The sequence below is a fragment of the Calypte anna genome, chromosome Z, assembly GCF_003957555.1.
Source record: "Calypte anna isolate BGI_N300 chromosome Z, bCalAnn1_v1.p, whole genome shotgun sequence".
Taxonomy (NCBI): Eukaryota; Metazoa; Chordata; class Aves; order Apodiformes; family Trochilidae; genus Calypte; species Calypte anna.
Genome location: NC_044274.1, coordinates 23,430,247 through 23,455,554, shown reverse-complemented (window position 1 = coordinate 23,455,554; position 25,308 = coordinate 23,430,247). Strand labels below are relative to the sequence as shown.

The 25,308-nt window shown below is 38.7% G+C and overlaps 1 protein-coding gene across 1 annotated transcript in view; it reads left to right on the top strand.

The window, feature by feature from the left end:
• The window catches only part of FBN2 (fibrillin 2), a 162,890-nt gene that overhangs the window by 26,598 nt on the left and 110,984 nt on the right, over positions 1 to 25,308 (top strand). The window contains 6 exon segments of the mRNA XM_030467573.1: positions 6,262 to 6,459; positions 11,710 to 11,835; positions 15,674 to 15,799; positions 18,011 to 18,163; positions 18,932 to 19,168; positions 19,993 to 20,130. Of these exon segments, the coding sequence (XP_030323433.1) occupies positions 6,262 to 6,459; positions 11,710 to 11,835; positions 15,674 to 15,799; positions 18,011 to 18,163; positions 18,932 to 19,168; positions 19,993 to 20,130 (978 nt within the window).

The window sequence follows — 25,308 nt, the reverse complement described above, 5'->3', positions numbered from 1 at the left end:
TGCTCACAAGGGATGCTGTCCAGAAAAGTAGCGTATTTTCTTTGCTGGCATATAACAGGACATTTATTTCCTAATGGCTTGGATACTAAGAATTAAAGAAGATAAATATACATTTGCCCAGCTTCCCAGAGTCTGAATTTCAATTAGTGATATCTTTTTCTTTTCATCACATGAGCAAACCTTGTCTTGCCAATGAAATCCGAATGCAAGATTTTGCACAGGATATGAAGTTTGAAAAGAGGTAAGGAGAACAATTTCAAATCAAATCAAATCAAACATCCAGCTGTCAGGCTGTAACAGAAGATCTTTTATTCCTCTGTTCTACCCACAAAGCTTTGTTGGTAATAGAGTGTGCTTGCCCAGTGTGAATTTAAAATAGCCTGGCTTTGCTCTGGTGACTTGCTACTTAGAGGATGTTGGTTTTACCCTTGACTGTTAGGTAGAGAGGAAAATCTCTGGCTTAGTTTCCACTGAAGTTTTGAGATTTGGGGCTTTGTGTATGGATACTATTTGTCATTCTGTAGTTCTTAAGGAGTCTAGTTGTGAATCAGGATGCCATAATCTGGGGAGTCCTCTGAGTCAAAGGATAAGAGAAGAAAGCAGTAGGCAGCATGATGCACAGAGTTACTTCTCTGCTGTGAATATAGACGTGGCAGCAAAGTAAAGATGTAAGAAGTTAATAATAGGATAATAGCTATGAACTGCAGAATCTCACAGGAAATTATTCTTGTGATTTCTTCCATGTACACTTTGCAAAGGAGAACTTCAGCCCATAACTTCTTATAGGAATGGATTATTAGTATTTTGTTGTGTGTTAAGGATTTTCTCATAGAGGCATTTCATTGGAGTCCAACATCTAAACTCGGATACAAAATTTTTATAGTAGCAGGGCTTGTGCAAGTATAAGGAAATATGCATCTATAAAGGCTCTAAACAAAGCAATATTTGAGACTTTGCTAGAACCAAGATGAAAGTACATTTATTTCCCAGCTTTTGTTCTGCACTCAAAATTTTGTAGAAGTCAGTGTATGATGTTGCAGATGGATGAGATTTTCTTCCAAAAGATTTGCAAGTATATGGAAATACTTCGATTCTGAAAGCAACTGAATTCCATAAAAGACAAAAGCAAAGTATTTCCATGTTTCTATCTGTCCTGGAAATACTTTGCTTCTTACACACCTAAGCATAGAGAAAGATAGTGTCCTGGTTTGGGCCAGGATAAAGGTGGTGGTGCTCTCTGCACCTCCCGCTGCAGGAGTCTTCACCACCTTTCTCTGATTTTCATGTCTGCCTTAAAATATTGGAAGCATTTTCTTCTATGGTCAGAGTGATGGCAGAAAATTGCATTGTATTTCAGACATATTGTTGACTATTTGGTACTTTGCCATCCTTTCCTCTATGCTTAGGTGTGTAAGAATGAATTATTTTTAATTTTAAAAAAAGAATTTTAAGATCTGCAGATAATACTGTACTAATATTTTATCTGCTTAAAACTGACATGGTATAAATAATATTACAATTGATGTCCAAATCTTGGTATGATGTTTTTGGAAAGGAGCTGCTTTTGCTGTTGCAGCAAGAGGAAAATAAGAATGTGCTTAGAATGTACATGACAGCAGTACTGGTGGAAACTGGAAAAAAAACTGGAAAAAAGCTACAAGGCCTGTATAGACTGTTGCATTAAAAATGCTTTTTTTCTTTTTTTTTCATTTAGAACTGCCCTCCACTCCCTTTTTAGTTGCCAAGTGTATATTAACTTGCCTAATCAATCGTAGTACTTTATGTGATGGAAGGTATTGTATCACAGGAGCTGGGCAGAAATGGTCATGTGGGACCAGTAGAACAATAGTAAAAATTAAACCTGAAAACAAAAGCTGACAGCTGTGTAAAAATGTTAGAGCTTTAATGATAAATTTAAAATAAATCTTCAAATGATTCTTCAACTAGATTGTTTGTATTTTCTTTTCCATATCAAAATAAATTTTTTGAAAAGCATTGCTTCAGACAGTGTCTTAAAAACCTTCTGGGGATGTATCTAAGCTTTGAGTTGTCTACCATTTAAAATGTTTTAAACATGTCACTGTCCATTGTTTTTGTTACTCATATTAGTTGTATTAAATAATTAAGGACTTGACAATCAGGTTTTCTTTAGAGAAAAAGTCAGGGAACAGTAAAGCTTAGGCTTTACTATTCTGGCTTTGGTTTACATGAACTTCTTAGTCTAAAAATCTGTACTGCCCATAAAGTAATTTTTCCAAGAGAAATCAGTAGCTTGGCCAAGTCTCTTTTGTTTTCCAAGAGGCCAGCTCTCATTTTCAGCTAACAATCTTTTTTCCATAAATTGGATGTCACCTTTGGAAAAAATGCTTTTTATTTATATCAAACCTGAATTAGTACAATTCATCGAGCTTCTTGTTACCTTTGAAACTTCCCTTATGGTGAACCCTCAGGGTTGGCAGCTACACATTACTGCAAAAACAAAGAATGTCCATATTAGGATGAATAAAATATTGAAATAAAAACAATTTTAGCTTATCTTTAATTAAAGAAACATATGTACCTTTGTAATGTTTACATTATCTTTTTGCATACTGTGACTTATGATGTGCAGATGTTGGAATTGAACAAGAAGAATAATATTTGCATATGAATACATTTCAGATTTGTGGTCTGAACTCAAGTACAGCTCTATGTATCACCAACCCTTTCATGCTCAAATGAAAAATTCATCAAGGAAAGCCCTGATATCCCATGTTTTGGAAACACAAGGTCTGTCTGGGCAATGCTGTCATTTATGCAAAATGAGCAGGAGAATGGGGTATGCCTTCCTCTTCCTATTCTGCTGATACTTTGGTAGGAGTCACATGTAGGATTTCCCACTGAAGGAAGATGGAGCTCAATTATTGTTTTAAGGATCAAAACATTTAGATTTCACATTGCAAAGGGGAAAATTCATATACAGTTTCTTTGAGAAAGCTCATCAGTAATCAAGGAACAGGTACTGCAGAAAGCAGCACAAACAAGTTTTGGGTTTCTGCAGTTCTCTGAATGTCCATGGAAATTATGAGGTAATCTGTCACAGTATCGTATCAAAGGTGTCATAAAGACAGTTACTTCTCCAGCATGTTTCCTGTTGGGCATCTTCTCGCAAGGTGAATTTAACTTGAGATCTTTGGCAATGTAGATTTAACCTCTTCAATCTAAAGTTTCTCTAACACCAAGTCTAGTCTCTCGGACTTTCCCCAGCTCTGATATTTTTTCTTTTGGAAAGTTTAGTACCCTAACAGCAGGTACTACTTTTCAGCATTCATGTCCTAGGTATTAGGTTGTTTAGCTACTAATGCTGATGTATGAAATTGTTTTTTGAGATATCATTAATACTGGTTAGCTTTTTTATTAAACTTGGGCCTTCAGGTAAAGTGGTAGAAGTTTAGATTATTTATTTTCTCTTCCCTTCATTAACATTTGCTAAATCATAGTTATGGGAGAGTGGTTCTGTAAAAGAAGTCCTTAGGAAAGTAAAATCTTCTTTATAAGGAAGTGAAACAGATTTATCAAGTGTTTTGTTCTTTAATTGGCAGGAGTGGGAGGGCATATCCTAGACCTTTACTCACTCCTCATTTGATTCATACTGATCAACATGCTTAATGTTTTTAGTATTTTATTCCTTGTAATGTAAGTATCAATAATCAAAATAACTTAGAGTTAAAAATATTTACTTCCAGACACATTGCTTCCATATCTTACTATGGTTCTGTGGAGTTTTGTTTAAATAAAAATGATGGAAGTTATTTCATATATTCTTTCCTGCTAATCTTTCTAGCACTCACAAACATGCATTACAGGATAAGCTGCATATATACAGTACTGTTTGTGTCCTTTTGCACTTCCAGCTTTATGCAGGAGACTCAGTTCCCTCACCATGTTTGCTGATGACACCATGATATTTGTGGTCAAGGTGGGGGAGGGAATGGATTTCATCCAGAGAGACACTGACAGGCTTGAAAGATGAGCCCATGCAAACCACATGAAGTTCAACAGGGCCAAGTGTAAGGTCCTGCACATGAGGTGGGACAACCACCAGTATCAATACAGGCTGGAGAATGAAGGCATTGAGAACATCACTGAGGAGAAGCCCTTGGGGGGTGCCAATTAATGAGAAACTCAACATGAGTCAACTGTATACTGGGCTGCATTGAAAGAAGCACAGCCAGCAGGTCAAGAGAAGTGATTCTGTCTCTCTACTCTGCTCTTGTGAGACCCTACTGGAAGCACTCCATCCAGTTCTGGAGCCCCAACACAGCAAGGACATGTAGCTGTTGGAATGAATGCAGAGAAGTGCCACCTCTGCTATCAAAACAGGCTGAAAGAGTTGGGTTTGTCCAGCCTGAAAAAGAAAAGGCTCCAGAAAGACACTATAGCAGTCCTCACGTACCTGAAGGAAACATACCTATGGGAAAGCTGCAGAGGGAATTATCACAAGGGCATGTAGTGATAGGACAAGGGGTAGTGGTTTAAACTGAAAGAGGGTAGATTTAGGTTAGACATAAGGAGGAAATTCCTTTCTATGAGGGTGGTGAGTCACAGGCACAGGTGAGTCACAGGTTGTCCAGGAAGCTGTGGATACCCCCTCCCTGAAAGTGTTCAGGGCCAGGCTGCGTGGGGCTTTGAGGAACCTGATCTAGTGGAAGGTGTCCCTTCCCATGCAGAGGGCATGGATCTAGAAATCTTTAAGGTCCTTTCCAATCAAAACCATTCTATGATTTTACCTTGGATAAAAGTTCACTGTAATCTTTTTCTCATGGACAGAATTTTCATTTTATGAAGTGTATATTTTACTAAACTTGTTATTGTTGTGGCTTCATGAAAAGAGAGGGAAGCTCAAAGCTGTAACTAAAGATTATTTCATTTATTTAATTATTTAAGTCATTTAGTTATTTAAAATTATTAAAAAATATTATTTAAAGTTATTAAAATTCACAGTCTACCAAGTATTTTAAATTTTTAATCTCCTCTGTTAGGCATCTTTGTTGTGGATACTTATATACTTGCTTAACTTTATTCAGAATGAACAGCCCCATTGAAATTAACTGCTAATATGCATAAATAGCTGTGTGCAAAGGTCTTTCCCAGACTGGTACCAGAAGGAACATTACCAAACATAGGGAGCAAACCAGTTTATTTCTATTTGATCTAGCTTCTACTTTAAGAACCTTGTGTCTTAGTGCAAAGAAAACTTAAAAAGTGGTCTCCCTCTGAATGCTATTTTCTCTTTTTCCAAAAATGTCAAAGCTATTTTTATCCTTTGAGGTGAATGTATGCCTTCTGGAAGGCATTGATTGTCCCATTTGCAGCTTAGTTGTGAGACCAGTTGTATACTGAAGTGTGCGGAAAAAAAGTGTGTGACCATCTATCCAGTATTGGAGTATGTTTTCAGTAAGGACAGAATAATGGGGAGAGTAGATGCACGTCTACTTTTTGCATGGCTACTCCCCTCTCCTAAATTTTCCATGAGGACAAAAAGGTGGCTTAGAGCAATCATCTATTTCTCATTTGTTCCTAGGGAAGTTCAGTTTGTTTTGTCGCAAAAGGACCAAAAGTCTCTCTCTTTACACAGGTTAAACCATAATAAGTATTTACAGGAATCTGTCAAGAGGTGTGTTTACATTTAGCATGCATGCTATATTCAGTATCTTCATTATAGCTTGAATAGGCTGTATTATCTCTTTGTTATTTTTCTGAAAATAGTGATTTACCAGTTAGTCACCTGTAGGTAGCACTATAGGAGAAGTGTTCATTCTGTGACTTGCTGGTAGGGATAAATGTGTGAACAAATGTGTGGCTACTGTGGTCTCTTATGAATCACTGTGAAGTAACTTAGAAACAAGAAAACCAGCTCCTAGTCCTTGTTTGATTCATCTGATTTTCTCTTTTGTTTGTTTGCATGTTTATTTTTAGAACTCTCACTTTTTATGTATTTTACTGTGTGCATTATCAATGAACAGATCAGTTTTGGGTCCAGCCACCTTTTGTTACTTGGATCTCTCTGAAAGATGTACATTGAAAGATAAGATAATCTTGTGAAAATCATTGCCTTCAGTGGAAGGTGTCATTCCACTTCCGTAAGCATTAAAAAAACTTAAATTTCTAGGTCCTCTTGGAATTTTATTAACATAGGTATATCCTGGGTTAAAAATTTATTCCTTCTGTGGTTAATAATGCACTGTCTTGTCTAATACAGCGATCATTACTTTTTTCCAGATTACAGAACAGGGCCATGTTTCACGCAAGTTAACAACCAAATGTGTCAGGGCTAGCTAACTGAAATTGTTTGCACAAAGGCCCTCTGTTGTGCAACTATTGGATGTGCATGGGGTCACCCCTGTGAAATGTGCCCTGCTCAGCCTCAGCCATGTCGTCGTGGCTTCATCCCTAATATTCGTACTGGAGCATGTCAAGGTAAGCATGTCTGGCTTAAGTTGTATATTTCTGTTGCATTGCTGATCTGCATCTTAAAAACCTCGATTCCATTTAAAACAAAATTGCTGTCTTTCTTGTGTATGTGAATCTTCCTTTTGATAAAATTTAGATATTCTTTGCTGCTTCTGGATTTTAGCTAGCATACATATCGAACAAAACTCAAATGCCTAGAAAAAAATGCTAAATGAGTAACTAAAAAGGCAGAGCATGAAAAGGTCAGAGTGTCTGTTGAGCACAGACATCAGGTACTACAATAGAGCGCCAATCGATTATGTTTCTGAAGCCCTTAAACTTCATTTATTCTACTGAAAAATTCCATTTATCTTTTTGAAGAGATTGGGAGTTATTACATGCATTGGTTTTTAAATCACATCGTATAGATATAGCATATAGTGAACCTTCTGGATATTCTATTTGGATTATTTATACTGAGCTAGAAAACTTCATGAGTAAAGAAGGACTGCAGTCTTCTATGTTAAGATTCATAAAACGTTTGAGAAATGGTAAATCGTTCTTGTCTTATCCAGTATCTCTTTCTGTGATGTTAAGAGACTTGCTGCTCATGCTGTTCCTTGTTATTGCAATCCATCTAACCTGAAACATACCTGTCTGTTCTGCTGCAGCTACTTGGCTAAATTTTTTAATAAACTCCATAAAGAATGCAGTAAGAGAGGATTCTAGAACTCCCAAAGGAGAATGTACTACTTTTCTGTTACAGGCTGGTGTACATGGTCAGTTTGCAGGCCTTGTTGTCTTACACCCTTCCCAAAGGTTGTAACAAGTTCGTGCTGCAGTCAAACCTTACACCTGTATTTAGCCATTGAAGGAGAAAGGCTCAGAGCGTGAGTTTATTGTTGCATTGCTGAGTATGCATTCTGCACCTTGATTTGAGATGGAAGGCTTCAATCACCAGTCTACTTTATAGCATCATCTTGATGGTGGCTTGTGATTGTGTGTTCACCAATATGAAGGAAGTGCTGGCTCTGTTGGGTAGGTGTTCTGGTTGGATGAGGGTCTCTCCAATGATAGTCATAATGTTGCTATCCGGAATAAACCCAACCACCCATACCATCACAGATTTCAACCATTGACCTACACTCTTTCTTTTCATGTCTTTCCAAGCAACCCAATAGTTACACCTCGTTAAGGAGTGCAACATCTGAGGCATCCATCTGCTAGGGCAAATAAGAATGATACCTATGGTGTTGACAGCTGGCTGACAACCTGTTTCCTAGGTTTCATTGTTTCACCAATTAAAGTTGAGATAGGCATAAAAATCACAAAAATTTCAAAACTCTACATGAACCCATACTGACCTGATCACTGGGGGCCAATCTCTCCACTCCCTGCAATAAGTCAATTCATACTACCCAGTATTCCCACTGTGCTAGCAACCGGGCCTCAGCAGGGTACAAGGATTGCACACCATATCAGTGAACCAACTTGCACTCTTCTGAGTTGTGTCTTGATCCATGAGGTTCCTGCAGAACAGAAAATGGTCTTTGTTGGGAAAGGCTGGGGGTACCCCCAGAAATTACTTCTGTGGAATTTTCAGGGTCATTCTGTCAGGAGTCTGAATATGCGAGAAGCTACTGTGTATGCTCAAAAGCAGTCCTTGTGTAAGCCCTTTGGTGGAGTGGCTAAAAGATACTACTTTCCAGTCTGTGGGTCCCAGGACATCCTAGGAGAGTCAGCAGGTTCAATAAGGGCTGTGCATTGGAAAGGCCTTGCCAATTGGCTGCTCATGTGTGACCTAGTGGAAATATATTTTGGGCAGGACTGTCCACAGGCAAATACCCCTATCAGGCTTGTGGAGCCATATTGCTTGTTTTAGGTAAGGAAGAAAAGCAACTTTAACTCTGCAACGTGTCTTCATCGAGAAGGTGCAACACTATGCAGACAGTGGGCACACCAAGAATTTGGCTGCCCACTCCTTGACCATGAACACATGCACAGGGAGAGATACTCTGAGTTGCCATTAAGGTGGAGGAAAACCAGGAAATTAGGGGTCTGATGTCAGTCAAACCTTTTACAGGGTATCTGTTAGGACCCAGGCCAGTAATTACATGTGGACCCCCTTGGTGTCCCACTCTAGAAGTTTAATCTGCTGTACCAGGGACAGCAGAAAGGATACTAGTTTCCTGCCAGCTGGGTGATAGCATGATCAATGGCATTTAGAATCTCCCTCACTTGTTTTTCATGTTTGGGCTGGTGGACAAGCAGTCTGCATCCTTGCTGTGCTGCCTGGCTTCATGGTCAGTTTGGACCATGACCCTTATCCCTGGGAACACAATTATGAGGGTTCAGTGCTGGGCCCGTAATTTAAAAAAATGACAGACACTCTCTTTTAACCCCTTTCCCCTCCCCTGTGAGGAAAGAAAGGAGAGTAAGAGAGAGACTTATGGGTTGGAAACTGAACTTCACAGCTTCTGAAACAGTAGTGATGAAAAGGAAGATAATGAAATACTAGAAATACATACAAACCCGCTACCACACTCCCCGCAAATAGTGCTTGTGTCATCACGGCACCTTCAAGGCATGCCCTGGGAAAATCCCCGATAGGGCTCCTGGAATCAACAGCAGATTGGATCTGGATGCAGGAATGAACAATTTCAGGGATGCAGGGATTGGGATCAAAGGCAGATGGACAGAGTCCTCTGCGGATCCAGCCATGGACAAAGAGAGCTTGACCCTCATGATCCCTCAGATTTATGCTGAGTATCATGTGTATGGGATGGAATACTTCTTTTCGCAAGTTTTGATCACCTGTGTGCTCTGCTTCTCCCCAAAGGAGGGTCACAGGTGTCACCCCTTTCCCTCCTTTTGATTCTGGAGCATGGTTTTTTTGCAGAGCCAAGCAGCAGCCTTGCTTCTGCATACCATTTTCCAGCAGTAACTATAAACACTGAGCATTATCAGTCCTAGAAGCAGAGGTTGACTGAAAAACGTGCTGTTAATTTCAACAAGTGCAGCTAGAAGTGATTTTTCTGAAAAGCAAAATTACAAGAAAGAAAATGGGTTCCATCCTGTCTCAAACCAGAACAATGGAGCAGCTAATCCTGGAAGTCACTTACAGATACACTAAGGATGAGAAAATCATAAGGAGTAGCTAGCATGGCTTCACCTCCTAGCAGGTTGAGGTGGTGGTGATCCTTCCTCTGTCCTCAGCACTGGGGAGGCCACACTTGAGCTTTGTTGTGTTCTGGTCTCCCAAGAACAAGGGGGATGGGTCTACTAGAGAGAGTCGAACAAAGGGCCATGAAGATGATGAAGAGACTGGAGCATCTCTTTCTCTGAGGTAATAATAAATGATCTGCCACTTTCTCACCTGCCAAAGAGGAAGCTCGAGGGGATCTCATTAGCATATCCATTTACCTGAACAGAGGGTGTAAAGATGACAGAGACAAGATCTTTTTAAGCGGTGCTCAGTGGCAGGAAAAGAGATAATGGGTACAAAGTGAAACACAAGAAAATCCTTCTCAACATTAGGAAGCATTTTCTACTGTGAGCTTAGCCAAGTGCTGGCACAGGTTGTCCAGAAATGTTATGGTGTTTCCATCTCTGGAGACACCTAAAAACCATCTGGACATGATCCTTGGCAACCTGCTCTAGCTGTCCCTAGCAGGGTGGTTGGACAAGATGACTTCCAGAGGTACTTTCTAACCTCAGCCTCTGATTTCATGGAAAATTTTCTGGTTCAGGCAGCTTCAGTTGCTTGTGATGGTATAAAATATTTCAGAAATGTTAGTCTTTTACCTCTTCAAAACAGGCCAGGTAATATCCTCCTTTTTTCACAATTATATCTCTGCTCCTGCTGTTTCAGTTTTCTGCTCTTTCCTGCAGCCCCATGTAGTGCAGCATTACTCTTCGTGCTGCTTTCCCCTATGCTGCATCACAATTCAATGGCTTTAAATTGCGCTAATCTGGCAATCATTTGTTTGACTTAATTTCTACTTCAGCTCTCCTCCATGAGAATACTTTGTAAGAATCTTCTATGAACAGCAGTTGAAAAATTGAGAGAAAATCAAGTTGAAAGATTCCTAATTCTTGGAAATGAAAACTTCATGAAACATCTCACTGGATTTTTCTTTCAGTTTTCATTCTCGCAGTGGTAGGCTTCACTTGGATCTACAACTGAAGTAACTAGCTGAAATTCACTTCTGTGGAACTCATCACAGCATAATCTTAGCGGAAATCATCTATTTTGTTTAAAATACTTAGATTATATGTACGCCACAATAAACACCTTTATTTTTCTTCATTTCCAATATGTTCCTTTCTGGTTTTTTATGTTTGCACTGTCTGCTCTTTTCCTTATATGTCTGAAGGAGATCTCTGTCTACATATGACAGCTTGTGCTTTGCTCTTCATCTTGAAGTGATTAGTATGTTTTAGACATTCCTTATAGCAATGTCATAAGCAGAAACAGCATACTGAAGGCATGCACAGTGGTTACAGTCTCCAAGTAAAACTCCTTTGATATCTCCGAAAGAGGCTTCCATTCATGAAATAGAAAGGCCAGATTAGAGTGCATTCAATATTTTCTGTGAGGATTTTAGAAACTAATACAGGGATCTGGCTAATTCTTTTTAGTGCTTTTATTTCTGCTGATGACATCAGATTTACAGAGACTTCTATTAACCCTGGTACACAGTAAAACTCTGTCATACATTGATTAGATTAGAAGCACTGAGTACATAGTTTGAGTGCTTGGCATTCTCAGTGTGAATGCTAATTTCAGCAGATAGCCTAGTTTGGGTGATGATACAAACAAGTTAAAATAAGTAGAACTTGCAAGCCTTATTATTGGAAAATAGGTTGAATTTCAATAAGTGTTAGATGTCAGAGAGTGACAAGATTTGACTGCCGAGTACGAAGCTCCTACTCTATACAGATGTGCCTGTTTCAGTCTTGGTGTATCTTAGATTGCTCTTTAGCACCTTTTCAGGATTAATTATGGTCTCTAGTATGCTTGTATGGTAGTATCTTTACTTCATTATTATCATGAACGTTTGAGCTTACATGGAATCCACTGCAACACACATGAAGGTCTGAGCCACGTTATTGCTGTTACTGCTATATCTTACATTGATGCTGCAGTGGAGAAATGTTCTGGAGTTTGCTGCCGTTATTTTTGAGAATAGTTTCAGAGCTCTCTGTCTACCAGCAAAAGCCACAATGAAGTTTTGTATCTTAAGTCAAGTAATCTTTCTTTTTTTGTCTTTGTAGATACTGATGAATGCCAAGCCATTCCTGGAGTCTGCCAAGGAGGAAACTGCATTAATACAGTAGGTTCCTATGAGTGCAAGTGCCCTGCTGGTCACAAACAGAATGAGTCAACTCAAAAATGTGATGGTAAGTGATGTTTTCTAAGAAGATACCTGAAAACTAGTTAAGTAAAGCACTACAGAGGTTTAATGTGACAGAAAAGGTTCTGAATGGTTGCAGTGTCTGATCTGAATATACATACTGTTCAGATAGGAAAATCTAAACATTCACGTCTGAACATACTGTGCTTTTATTATCTTATTCACAGCATTTTCTGTTGGATGATTGTGTTTGCATTAGATTTTTTTTTGTCTGATTTGAGTGGGTAAAGACAGTGTTTATCCTGTTTCAGAATTTAGAACAATTGAAAAAGAGTACAGCTGTGAGCTGCATATAACTGCAGCTGGGTTACCAAGATTTGTTTGCTTTCTCAAAAATGTCCAAAATATTCCAGTAGGTATTTTCACCCTACTATCACTTGAAAAGCAAATGTGGCAGTTTTGGTAATGGAAGTCAGAAATTTCTGCTGTCTAGAGTTTGTATACTGCTAAGGAGAAACAAGAGTTGATATATGTGTCTGTATATATGCATGTGTTTATCTGCACAAACATGTACAAGAATGTTTGGTTAGGTATCCTGAAACACCAGGATCCTTGCTGAGATACTGGGGAAAAGAATCTCTCTGTATCTTGAAGACAAGAGAACAGTAGAAAAGTTGTAGAGCTATACAACAGTATGGCACCATCTCCACAGCCTTTTGCAGGATTGAGGGAGAAACCAGAAGCCAACAAGAGGAATTGTACAAAAGAAGATAACTGGAACGGAAATTTGTAATTGGAGCCACCTTTATTGGGAGAATTAAGTCCAAGGAATTTCATCTACCCTGTGCTGCATAGCAACCTTAGATGAATTGGGCTAAGCAGGAAGTGGGCAGTACCTCCAAGTAAAATCTTCCCACTTTTGTGGATGACAGGATGGGTATGTAATCACAGGCAAGAGGTAGTGGGGTTTTTCCTGCCATGGACATGAACAGGATGGGTAAGACACAAGAGATTTGTAAGCCCTCAATGAAGCAACAGCATGTAGGAAGGTGAAATGTAATCAGAAAAAAAATCAGAGTGCAGCATGCTTCCTTCATAAGAGTTCTCCTTTGGGCTTGCCCACATTGGAAGAAGTGGAGTGGAAGTAACTGAGATTATGTGTCCACCACTTCTGCTGGTCTTAGAACAGGATGTCATGGTTATCAGCTTGTAACCCTTTGTTTTGCTTCTTTCTCTTCTTTTTCCAAGGTGGAAATAAACTCTATGGATGAAATATCTGAATCATTCATTGCTAACTGCAAAATAACCAGCTCCTGTTGGAATTACATGCCACTTGATCACTGGCTCCTAATACTATTTTTTCCTTTTCATTCCCTTGTTAATGAGTAGAGGTTAGGGATACAGGGACATTAGTAATAAATGAATCAGAACCCAAAGTATGAAAATGTATATTAATAATCCAACATTACTTCCTTTATTCTGATAATGGGCTCTAATAATTTAGAAAGGAAAATTAATTGACACATATAATTAATGATTACATGTAGCTTAGTTTACAACTCTTTTATGTAACAATGTCAGGCACTACGATCAGGTGAGAGATGGTGCTGCACAGGTGCAGCTGTAAAATTTGCATGCCAGAGCTAAATTATAACTTACCAGCTCATGATACAAGCACAGTGAATTTGACAGTGACTTGTACCCAATTTAAATCTGAAATATACTTGACATAATTAATTTGTTACCAGTTGCAAGACATTTCATTGGAAGGCTTCTATTCGAAATGTTATTCTGTGAATTACATCTATTAATGTTGACTGGAGTCTCAACTTGAGACTTTATAGAACTCTTTGTAGTATTAAATGTAGTGTTTAATGTTACTTTTCTGTTTCTTTGATTATACAGTTACTTGTCCTTGTTCAGTAGAAGTGGATTTGGTTTTTTGACTTTCTTAATCCATGAGACTTGTATAGCATGGTACAGGGCAGTTGTACTTTTGCCCAAGCCAGCTGTTGAGATGTTAATCCTGATAAAAGACATTTCATCAAAGCACAGGGAGCATTTGGATTATCATTACTTCTCTTTCATCTCAGTAAATGAAGTCCTTATTCTAATGTCTGTAATTTGCCTGTGGCAGTGCTCATGCTTTATTCCTGTTAACCCTAGAAGAGCTCCATGTGAAAGGGAGCTGATACCTCCTTGCAGGCAAGGATGCAGTTAACATACAACAAATAGATGTTTTCATAGACATCAAAAAATTGCAGTTCATTTTGTATATGTTCCGTTTCTACCTGGCAGCTGCATCCTAGCTTTGATACCAAAAGAGAACTTGCTCAGTTTCCTTCCTTCTTAAAACAGAATTTAAAGCATTTATTGCATTCTGCTTCTTTAACCTACCTAAAGCTCTGATTTAATTGTTAAAGATATTATTCAACAGTTCTCCCTTATGGTATTCTCAGGGGAAGGTGGATGTATTGTTAACACCCATCTGCTTAAAAATCTGTGGTGTTTATGGGACTATGCATAATAGAAGCAAAACATCATGTGCAGTCTGAAATATTTGATGTTATTTCGTAGTTCAGTAATCAATGGGTTTTCATTTTCCAATTTGTTGGCAGCTATAGTAGCAGAACAGGTCATGTGCTCTAGATCTGTTTCTTCTAAGCCCCGGCCAATTCTGTCTGTGGCAAAAGTTAGGTGCTAATTAGTCCCTTGTCACAGCTACCCCACTAGCTTCCTTAGCCACATAGTTCCTCGGAGGGAATTATGGAGAGAACATATATCATATCATGGAACATCCAGAAACAACTGGAACATCCCACTAGCTCATTGTGAGCTAGTTAGAAAGTTGTCCCATGCTTCCCCAGGTTTTCTCAAAATGCCTTCTATGTTAGACCTGGGCCACATTCATTGAAAGCCACTTGAAAATCTAATGTGCAGAGGTCATTTAAAAGCACAATTAGTTTACTAAAATGGCCCTAAAAATATTCATATGTCTAAAGACTGACACAGTTCTATCATGAAATAGTTAAAGTGGCTCATTTCTATAAACTGTATAAATGGTCACAACATAGTCTTTACTTTCATGCTCTTCTTTCCACTGTATTTTTTCTTTTCCCATCTTCTCAGTTGTGCTTCACATCTCTAACAATATGGATGGACAACTTTTTTCCTCATAGCCTCAGCTCCTCATTTTGCTTTCATTTTGTTCTGGAACAGCACACAATGCACTCAGTCCTGATGCTTAGGTACCCTAGCAGCTCTTTGTTACATACAGCAGGTCATCCATCAGCTTGATGACTACTCACTTCATGCATATTTACATACATGTTTAAATTTAAGTGTTCTGATGAGAGCACTTTTTGGCATGCAGAAACATTTTAGTGTACTAAAAATATCTGAAAAAAAAGTTAAAAAAGCAACATTTGGCCGCAGTTCAAGAGCTTGGCCAAAATTCTTCCTTACAGTTGGAGTATTAGAAGGACAGAAAGCAATCACATCTGGCAATATTTCTGTTGTCACACATAACCAGAGCTGTTATGCTTGACTGCTGTATCATCCATCCTTCAGCTTAAAGACAGAACAAGTATTTTGGTATTGCAGGTCTTGAATGCTTCCTAGAGATGGCACCTGCTTTGTATCACTCAGAAGAAATCCCAGACTGCTCTCACATACTGTTATTTGAAATGGTGAACTGTTTGAATGTATGAGGAAAGCTGCCATTAGATGGCAAACAAAATTAATTGCAGTATGCCAATACACCAATGCCAGCAATATGCTATTCAATCTGAGTTAAAAAACAGCTTTGTCTCAGCAAAACTTGCCCTCCTTTTAGTATATGTTCAAATGCTCTAGTTATTCTATGTCCTTTCCTTTTTGGATAGATATTGATGAATGCAGCATCATCCCAGGAATCTGTGAAGGTGGTCAATGCTCTAACATTGTGGGAAGTTATTTCTGTGTCTGCCCACGTGGTTATATCACATCTGTGGATGGCTTCCACTGTATTGGTAGGTATTCCACCCTGTAGGCTTTCAGAACTCTCAGGATCATTGAGGCAATTTATTACACAGCAGCAGCAGAACTCATATTCCAGCCTTCTGTAGCTGCTTTGCCAGGACCTCACTATAAATGAACTCAACAGAATCTCTGATCCAGCTACTTAAAATTAGTAACATCCTCTGATGATGATAGTCACTGCATGGGTTTTTTGTTCTCATATAATTCTTCCTGCTTCAGACATCTCAAAGCACTTTGTTCTCATACTGGGGAAGGGATGGGAATTCTGAAGGAATTTCTGAGTTACATATAAATGATGTAAGACAGTGATAGCAGATCTTTGTTGACAGTATTGTAGTCTGAGAACTCCTGCCTGAGACCTGGATCTTCTTAGAAAAAAAGAAAGCAATTAATATCTTTCTGTTGTCTTGGCGAACACAAGAAATACTAATTGTATTTATTTAACCTGCATCTGATGAAACTGAAAGCTAACCTCCATTTGGTTCTAAAGGAGCAAACATTTGTCCTTACCTGGTATTTCGATTTCCATCTCATATAGTTAATTTTATCCTCTAGAGACCAATTGAAGACATACATAAACTCAGAAGGCATTAAGTAGTATATGCTGAGGTGCCACTAATTTCGCTGAAGCCAAGTTCTAAATTTCAATAGACTGAAGCTTTTAGAGAACAATTCATTGAAACCTGTTTTTGTGTTTTAGAAAAGATGTGTGGTAACTTCATTTATAAAGCTGCATGTGTCAAATATGATATAAACCACTCTGATAATTTAATTAAAAATGCTTCATACCATATGAACATCAACAATTGCTATAATAGTGGGGTTTTTGTTCTTGTATAATTCTTCCTGTTTCAGACATCTCAAATCACTTTGTTCTCATGCTGGGGAAGGGATGGGAATTCTGAAGGAATTTCTGAATTACATATAAATGATGTAAGACAGCAACATGAGCTAGAAGTTATTTCATATGGGTAATTTCTTGTGCAATATAGCCAGCTTTTGTTTACCAAGTTCAGTTAAAGGAGTGCCAAACTTCAGATATATTGTATCTAGCCTCAGGGATACTGAGTACATGCAATTTCCAATACACTAAAAATAACGATGGATTTTGGCATGTTTTACAGTCTATTTTCTAAAGTCCCCTCCCCAAACCATGTGCACTCAGATAACAGGCCCTTCAATCACAGAGTCTCCTTCCCTTACATTAACATGTGTGTGAAAATTGTTGTGCTCTTAGCATTGGAGTGTAATTTACATGCTCTAGAAGAGTGATTTCTCCTTTACTTAGGAGAAAAATGAAGAATGTAATCCTTATTAATATAAACTATTTTCCCAGCTTAAAATAAATGTTTCATAGAACTATAGAATCATAGAATGATTTGGGTTTGAAGGAACCTTTAAGATCAGCAGGGTTCAACCACCTGCATGGCAAGCGAAACCTCCCACTAGAGTGGATTGCTCAAAGACCCATCTAACCTGGCCTTGAACACTTCTAAGGAGAGGCAATCCAAAACTTTCCTTGGCAGCCTGTTCTGATAGCTCACCACCCATATAGTGAATAATTTCTCCCCAGTGTCTAATCTGAATCAATATACCCTCTGCCAGTTTGAAGCCATTTGCTTTTAACTGTAATATCAGAAGGACTCTGCATTCACTTAGCTTTTCTCCTCATCAGCATTCAGGAGTGTGACAAAAAGACAGGTTTAAGATGTGCCCTTAAAGGAACTAGAATATAATGAAACCAACATATTTATATTGAGTAGTTTTCACATGGCACAACTAAAAATACTGTTGCACATTCAGTCTGATGAGCAGAGCAGATTGTGTATATTCTTCAGTCAGATAAATCTACAGCAAGGAAAAAGTCATTAAATGGATATACTAATGTTACAGTTCTTACATGAGATACCTAATTTTTGATAGTAGCTTTTTTATGTACTTGTATCTAGTTTCTACTTGTATTGTTTTGTATCTTTTTTATGATCCACATTTCTTGTTAGCTTGAGCAGAGACTTCAACATTGCATTGTTCGATTAATGCAAAACTAGTGTCACTACAAATATATGATCTGCAGTAAACCAACTGGGATGTGTTGGTACTGGTCATCTGAGATAATTATTGAGTATGTTTTGGGGTATTTTTGGGTTGTTGTTGAGAATTCATATTACTGGTTTTGGTTTTCTTTTAAAATTACCTTCCAGATCAGAGGGCAAGTACATGTTTCTCCAACATAGTGAATGGACGCTGTGCACAGGAGCTTCCTGGTAGTTTCAGCAAAAGGAAGTGCTGCTGTGAGTCTGGGCAGTGCTGGGCCATCGGGTCTGTCCCAGAGATGTGTCCTGTCAGAGGATCTGGTGAGTGGCTTGTGGATGTTGATTTCTTTTCTCCTTCACTGTCTTTTCTAGTTGAAACAGAGGTTATGGAATGTTCTAAACAGCTTTAATATATAGGATAAATGGAAAAAGAAAGTAATGAATTACATTATTATTCATTCTAGTGTTTTTAATGCTGATGTTACCATCTGTGAGCCATTTTTTTTTCTGGTCCATGATTGTTTAGGACTCATTTCTTTAACATCCTTTTGTTGACTTTGGAAATAGTTCTTGGGAAGTGGGAAAGATTTTGTGGTCAAGCTCAAGGAGGAAATGACTCTGACGGTCCATAGTTCACTTTGATTTAAAGCAACAGCTGCTGTCTTATTCCATTAAATTTTGGGCTACTTTGAACTAGAAATACATCAGTATTTCATTTATTCTTTCAACTCTGCTCACAGAACTATAGTCCACATCCCTAGTGAAAAATCTTTTCAGTGTATCTAGATGAAGGCCTCTGAGTAACCAGGGAGTTACAGTGATGTTGGCAACACTTCAGCAAAAAGTGTTTTAACAATTACTTGTAAATAACAGTATTTCCTTTTATTATTTTGATATCTTTCCTTAAGTACACCTGTCACAATCATGGGGTGTGCCTGAGATTAGGAGTGGGAGAGGGAACACATAACATCAAAGAAATGAGGAGCTGGTGTTCTGTTTTTTGTAGCATACAAAACATATATATCATCCTTATAAGATGACTCTGAAGGACTGATTTACTTCATGCTTCTCTTCATTTCTATTTAATAGAAAAACACAGCAGACTTTGTATGGATGGTCCTTCTGCTGGAGGTGGTTCCAGAGGTGTTGGGACAGGAAGAAACATGTTCCTTCCTGGTGGTAATGGTAATGGCTATGGCCCAGGAAGAGCAGGATTTATTCCTACCCATGGAAGCAATGGTTTCTCCGCAGGCCTAGGCAGAGCAGGGGTAGGGACAGGGAGTCAACAAGTTCCCACTGGAAACAGCCCAATAATTACAGGACTAAGTAAGTACCTGCGTTGTTGTGACTAGTTTCTCTCTTTCTTTTTTATTCCTTCCATTTTTTCCTTTCTTTTCTGCTTATTTTTTGCTCTTGAAATCACGTGCTGTTCTTAGCACATAATAATGCCTTGGTATTCAAGCACATTTGAAAGACCTCAGGTCACGTATTAGGGAGCTCAGGGGACCTTTTTTTAAGAAGACTTCAGAGATAGAAACTTTTTTCTTCCTTTCAGTTTGATCCTATGCTCTCCCTGCTCATGTGTCTTCATCAGCACTAATAAAACTCCAGATTTCTAAGTGTTTTCAACAAAACCATTAGGGTTTAAAAGAAATTGTTCTCTTTCATGTAAAGCTTACCTATTCTGCAAAAACATTGCCTTGACTGAAAGCCCAAAATGAATAATATTCAGAGAGAAGTCTCAAATATGTAAAGTCATTTATAACCTGTGTAAGCACATGTTTCAGAACCATGAAGATAATAAAATGCAAGGACTATTCTTAAGTGCACCAAAAATAGTAAACCTATAGGAACAGACTGCTTTCACTCAGATTGTGGTTTATTCATGAGACCGCTGGCAGTCTCATCAGGCTCTATACATAAATAGTAAATCATAATTAAGAATGTTTGTCTATTGTGTTTTTTGTTTCTGAGAGCTATGTGTTTCTTTTAGTTTACTGTTCTGTCAACTGGTAGGGCTTGGAAAAAATACTCAATTTGATGCATATATGTCTGTACCTGTAACATACATCCTGAAGCAAAGTGTAACCTTCATATTTATTTGTACTTGAAAATATGAATTTTTTTCTCATATTCTATTTTTTTATTAGCTATACTCAATCAGACAATAGACATCTGTAAGCACCATCCCAACTTTTGCTTAAATGGATGTTGTATACCAACCCTGTCTAGTTACCGATGTGAGTGCAACATGGGTTATAAACAGGATGCAAACAGGGATTGTATTGGTAAGTCCACATCTCTAGAATCCATCAATCCTTTTTAAAATTCTAGTATTTTTCTACTTTAATCATGTGGTTTTTTTTTAAAAAAAGCATATTCTTTTTCCTCCACATGCATATTAATTTTAATGATAGTGTTTTTGTAAAAGAGAATGATCATGGTATTACTTATACTCATATAATCCAAATCTTTGCAATAGTTATGTTTCCTTAAAAAGCCCATAGATCTTTAATTGCATATATTGGTATTGAGTATTCTCCTGTACTTGATGTGCATTGTAGATTTTTGTCTTCTGTCTTCACATTCAAGAAAGTAAGTTCTGTTCCATGTTCTGGTTTTCTGTGCTCACATGGCTCCATTTTTGCTACACTAATCAGTGCTGTATTATCTCAAGATAGTGAAGGGCAGAATTTATGTTTTACATAAGATGACAGTTGTTACAGGATGAATGACAGTTTGAAAGATATCAAATAATTTAAAAATTGCATTACTTCATTTTTGGTTTTATTTGCACTTGGTATGAAAACATGGAATGCTAACTTTTTAACAAGACCTGAATTTGGGATTCTGCTCTTTTATTTAATTACTGTGGATTTCACCTGTGCAGTGTCAAAGGATCTTGAGGTGTTTCAGGGAAAATACAGAATTTTTGTTCTTCTGGGTTAGCTGTGTGTTTTGGTAAACTCAGAGAGTCCTAAGTATGAAGTTCTGGTTATATTTCCGGTTGATCATTTGCTTTGTGTTTTTTTATAAAAAGATTTGAGATCTCTGAATGTAAGATGTTATACAAGAACTTGGTAGGGATAGACTATTCTCACTGAAACTGCATTTAGAATCAATTTCTTCTGTGCTTGTAGATTAGAGGAAATCATAAGAAAAATGGGGTGGAGAAAATTGCAGCTACATGAATCCAAAGGAAAAAAATCCTTTAATCCAAGATTAAAGGTCTATGGTATTTAAGTGAGAATGGTACAGACAGATTTTGACATGTATGCAGCATTGTGGGTCACAACCAGAAACTGAGATGAGATCAAAACAACTTTCAGATGTGAATTCTTTCACCTCTACTGTATTACAAACTGACAATCAGAACCTGCCTGGATTGACAACCTGTCTTCTGGAAAAGTGAAATATGACAATTGTTGAATAATGCTTTTCCTTTGATGTCCATGTTTCTTAACATGCTTAAGCTCTCTGTTTTCCTTTCTGAAATCCAGCTGATATACAGCACCTGAAAGTTTGTGAGATAGATAGATAGATAGGATAGATAGGCCATTCTCTTGCACTAGAGAGATTGGCTATAGCTGTTTCATTCCTGACAACTGTTTGTACACCCTCTTCTTAAGAAATGTCAATTGATGGAGATTCCACCACTTCCCCAGGAAGTCACATTGCTCCCATAGTTGAACTTCCAGAAAGTATTTGAATGTCTAATCTAATTGAAACACTATTTTGCAAAAAATAGCAGCCCATTTTTTCTTACCCACAGTATGTAAGGAAAGCAGCACAGTATCTTTCTCTTTCACTTTGTGTGCCAAGTTGTCCTGCATGATACAAGTCCAACTTTTCCACCTTTTTGGTCTGATTTCTGGATGGGAAACTCAAGAGGCTTAGTCTCTTGCTGCATCCTTAAGCCTCAGGATATGCCTGAGGTGTGTAGGAGTTTTACTATAAGTCTGTTTTCCACAGCTATTTTTTCTTCAGAGTGAATGGAGAGCCCTGGCACTTTTGTTCCCAGCCCTAAATTTTGCATCACAGAAATCAGTAATTTTATCTCTGGTGGAATTTGACTCCTGACAAACTTCCCTGAGATTTGCTGTGCATTTTCTGAGAGCTGGTGTACTGTACTAGTGTTTCTTGATGAAATCTTGCTCACACCTTGTATTTATATTCTTTGTTACTTGGGGGGTCAAGTTGAAAATATAATTTTAAGCACACAGGTGTTTGTTATCTATCTGTTAACACAGTACCTATTTTATTTTTATTATTTTTGCTTTCTAAGTTCAAATGAAACATAAAGCGTAATGGTAAGAATCTAAATATATGGCTGTTAGTAAAACTAGTGGCAGGAAAAAATACAAAAGGCCATTCTGAAGTGTACTTTCTGAGGCAACTTTATCCTGTGTTCAAATCATTATAAAGCAGTGATAAAAACTGTCTTGGCAGAGCATGATTATGATAAAGGCTTGTTCATTGTTATGATCCGAGTTATTATTTTATATTTTGATTGTGAGGAAAATTCAGCCACTACTCATAGATGACGCATGAATTTTCAAAAATAACAAGCTTTATGATTTAAACAAGTTACAAGGATTTATTTTAGGGAAAAAGAAACAATAATGCCACAGTTAAGAGGAGGGAATTTACACAATTAGCTACTTTGGAGAGAAGAGTCGTTAAGAAAAGAGACGAGGGGGTAATTAAGATGTTATCATCGTGCGCTGGCTTTAGCCTCCGGCTGGAGCCACTCCCGCTGATCTGTGTTCTCCGCTTGTCCGATCCTCCGCTGTGTCTGCCCCGTAGCTGAAGCCGAAGTGCCGAGAGAAGGGGGGATATAGCGGAAAAACTGCAACTTCTCCTTTTCTCCTGGGGTTTTTCTATACAGCAAAAAAAAGAGGGGTCCCTTTTTTGCATAAGTCACTGATACACACAGACTTCCCGGAGATGAGTCATCCTTATCTTTTAGTCTTTTGGTGTCCTGCTAATTTCATTGTCTTTGTCTCCACCATGCACCAGGAGTCGACCTGATAAGCATTCCTATCTTTTAGGTGTCTGTCAGGCATATGGTGAGGTAAAGATATGTTAATTGACAGCATGTTGCAAAAAGAGCAGGAAGAAAAAAAATTATTCAAGAGACATATTTTTTATTTTTAAACTGTTTGCATCATTCATACTTAAAAAGAATTATTCTTCATGAAGAAATATACTGAAAGAGCACATAACTATAAAAAAGGAGCTTGGTTACCATGGAAAGGCACAATGCCACCCACCTGCCCCTAAAAGCGTTTCCTACCAAGAGAAGACAGATTGGACTGAGCTACTTTGTGGTTTGTAACACCAGAAAGCATAAAGATGGTATGTAATGAAGCAGCAGTACACTGTAGCAGATGGGATTTGAATGCAGTTAATCACACAAAGACCTTTTGATTTGCAAAGTGTAGAAAATTAATGGCCACGCCAAGGTAAAAATGAGTATGGTTTGATACTATTACAAGACTTTGATTATTGCACATATATTGATAATATAGCATAGGTAAGTTAAGAGTCTAGGAGAAACTGAATTGTGGAAAATAAAGTCAAACCAAAGCAAATCTTGATGCAGCTGGTAAAGTTAACTCCTAAGTAAAAGGTTACTCCAGATTCAATTCAAGGAATTAGTAATGCTAAAAATTTTATGTAAGTAGATAAATCAAAAGCTTTACCTGAACCTGGACAACCTTTTATACTTCTGCTCCTAGTGAACACTATTTTCAGTAACCACTGGCACAAAAGCCTTTGGCTCCATTTTGCCTTCAAAGCCTAATGAGAAAGTATTAGTGTACTAATTGCATCTGAGAGTAGCTTTTGGGATTAGTCTAGAACAGGATTTAAACTCTGTGGTTGGGTCTATTGTGAAATGCTTCATTTGATCTTTGTTCCCCTTTGTTCTTAGGTTGCAATAAGTAAACCTATATGAATGTCTTGTAAACTTTTTTATTTTTCAATTCTCAATGAAGAAATCATGCATGCAAAAATGAGGTAGAACCGCCACCTGTGGCTTAAAAGGCCCACCAGCTTCACACATCTAGGAACTGAAACTGGTTGACAACTATAATGTGCTCTCAACAGTTAACTGGCATTCTGTCCCTTTCTCTTCTGTGGGATTCCTACTCTGTAGGAATTAGAGCTACTGGTAGAAAAAAGCTACCGGCAACGTGCTGCACTGACCTTGCTGTTGGAGGGTTTCAACGGAGACCAATCAGCTGTAAGGGGGCGGCACCCACCCGGAGCACGAGGGGTTTAAAGCGCCTGCTGGGAGCGCCAGCGACCCGGAGCGCGGCGAAGAGGAGCAGGCAAACAGGAAGTTGAAGCGGCAGTTAGTGAGGCAGTTAGGCAGAGCGAGCTGGAGGGCACAGATAACAATGGTTTCCAAAAAAGCAAAAACTGTTGCTGTCGAGAAGAAGGGTGTGTCCATACAGACGGCATCCCTTAAGAGGAACAAAAAAATGGACGTAGCTGTTCAAGTCTCTGGCTGTGCAGAATGTTTAAGCCTCGTCTTAGCACCGGCGGACAGTGAAAATAAGCTCTGTGTGAGATGCGAGCAGGTCAATGACTTGCTGAGCATGGTGGCAGAGCTTAAGGAGGAGGTGGAGAGACTGAGAAGTATTAGGGACAGCGAAAGGGAAATTGACTGGTGGAGTCACACCCTTTCGACTGCAATAGAAATGCAACAGGAGACGGTGAAGCCCTGCCCCTCCTCCTATCAGGCAGCTGATGCAGACCAGGTGGATAGGGGAGAATGGAAACAGGTCCCCCACCGGAAAAGCAAAAGAATTCTCCCCCAACCCCCACCATCCCCCCAGGTGCCCACAGAGAACAGATATGAGGCCCTAGACCCAGAGAATCGAGGACAGACAAGAGGACGGACGAGAGGACGATCTGTCCAGAAGGTCTCCCGTTCGCCCCGTCTAGCAGTCAGATTAAAACTTCACCCACAAAGAAAAGAAGAAGGGTAGTCGTAGTTGGTGACTCCCTTCTGAGGGGAACTGAGGGCCCTATATGTCGACCTGACCCATCCCACAGAGAGGTCTGCTGCCTTCCTGGCGCCCAGGTGAGGGATATTACTAAGAGACTCCCTCAACTAATTCAACCCTCAGATTATTACCCACTGCTGGTAGTCCAGGCTGGCACTACCAATGGAAGAAGTACCAGGGCGATTAAAAAGGACTTCAAGGCCCTGGGTCGATTAGTTGGTGGATCAGGAGCACAGGTGGTGTTCACCTCAGTTCCTGCAGTAGAGCAGATGAATGGGGAGAGGAGCAGGAAAACATATCTCATCAATAGGTGGCTAAGGGATTGGTGCCACCGGAAGAACTTTGGGTTTTTTGACTATGGGATGAATTTCAGCATACCAGGTGGACTGCAACTATCTAACAGGGGAAAAAGGACTCTAGCCCACAAGCTGGCGGGTCTAATAAGGAGGG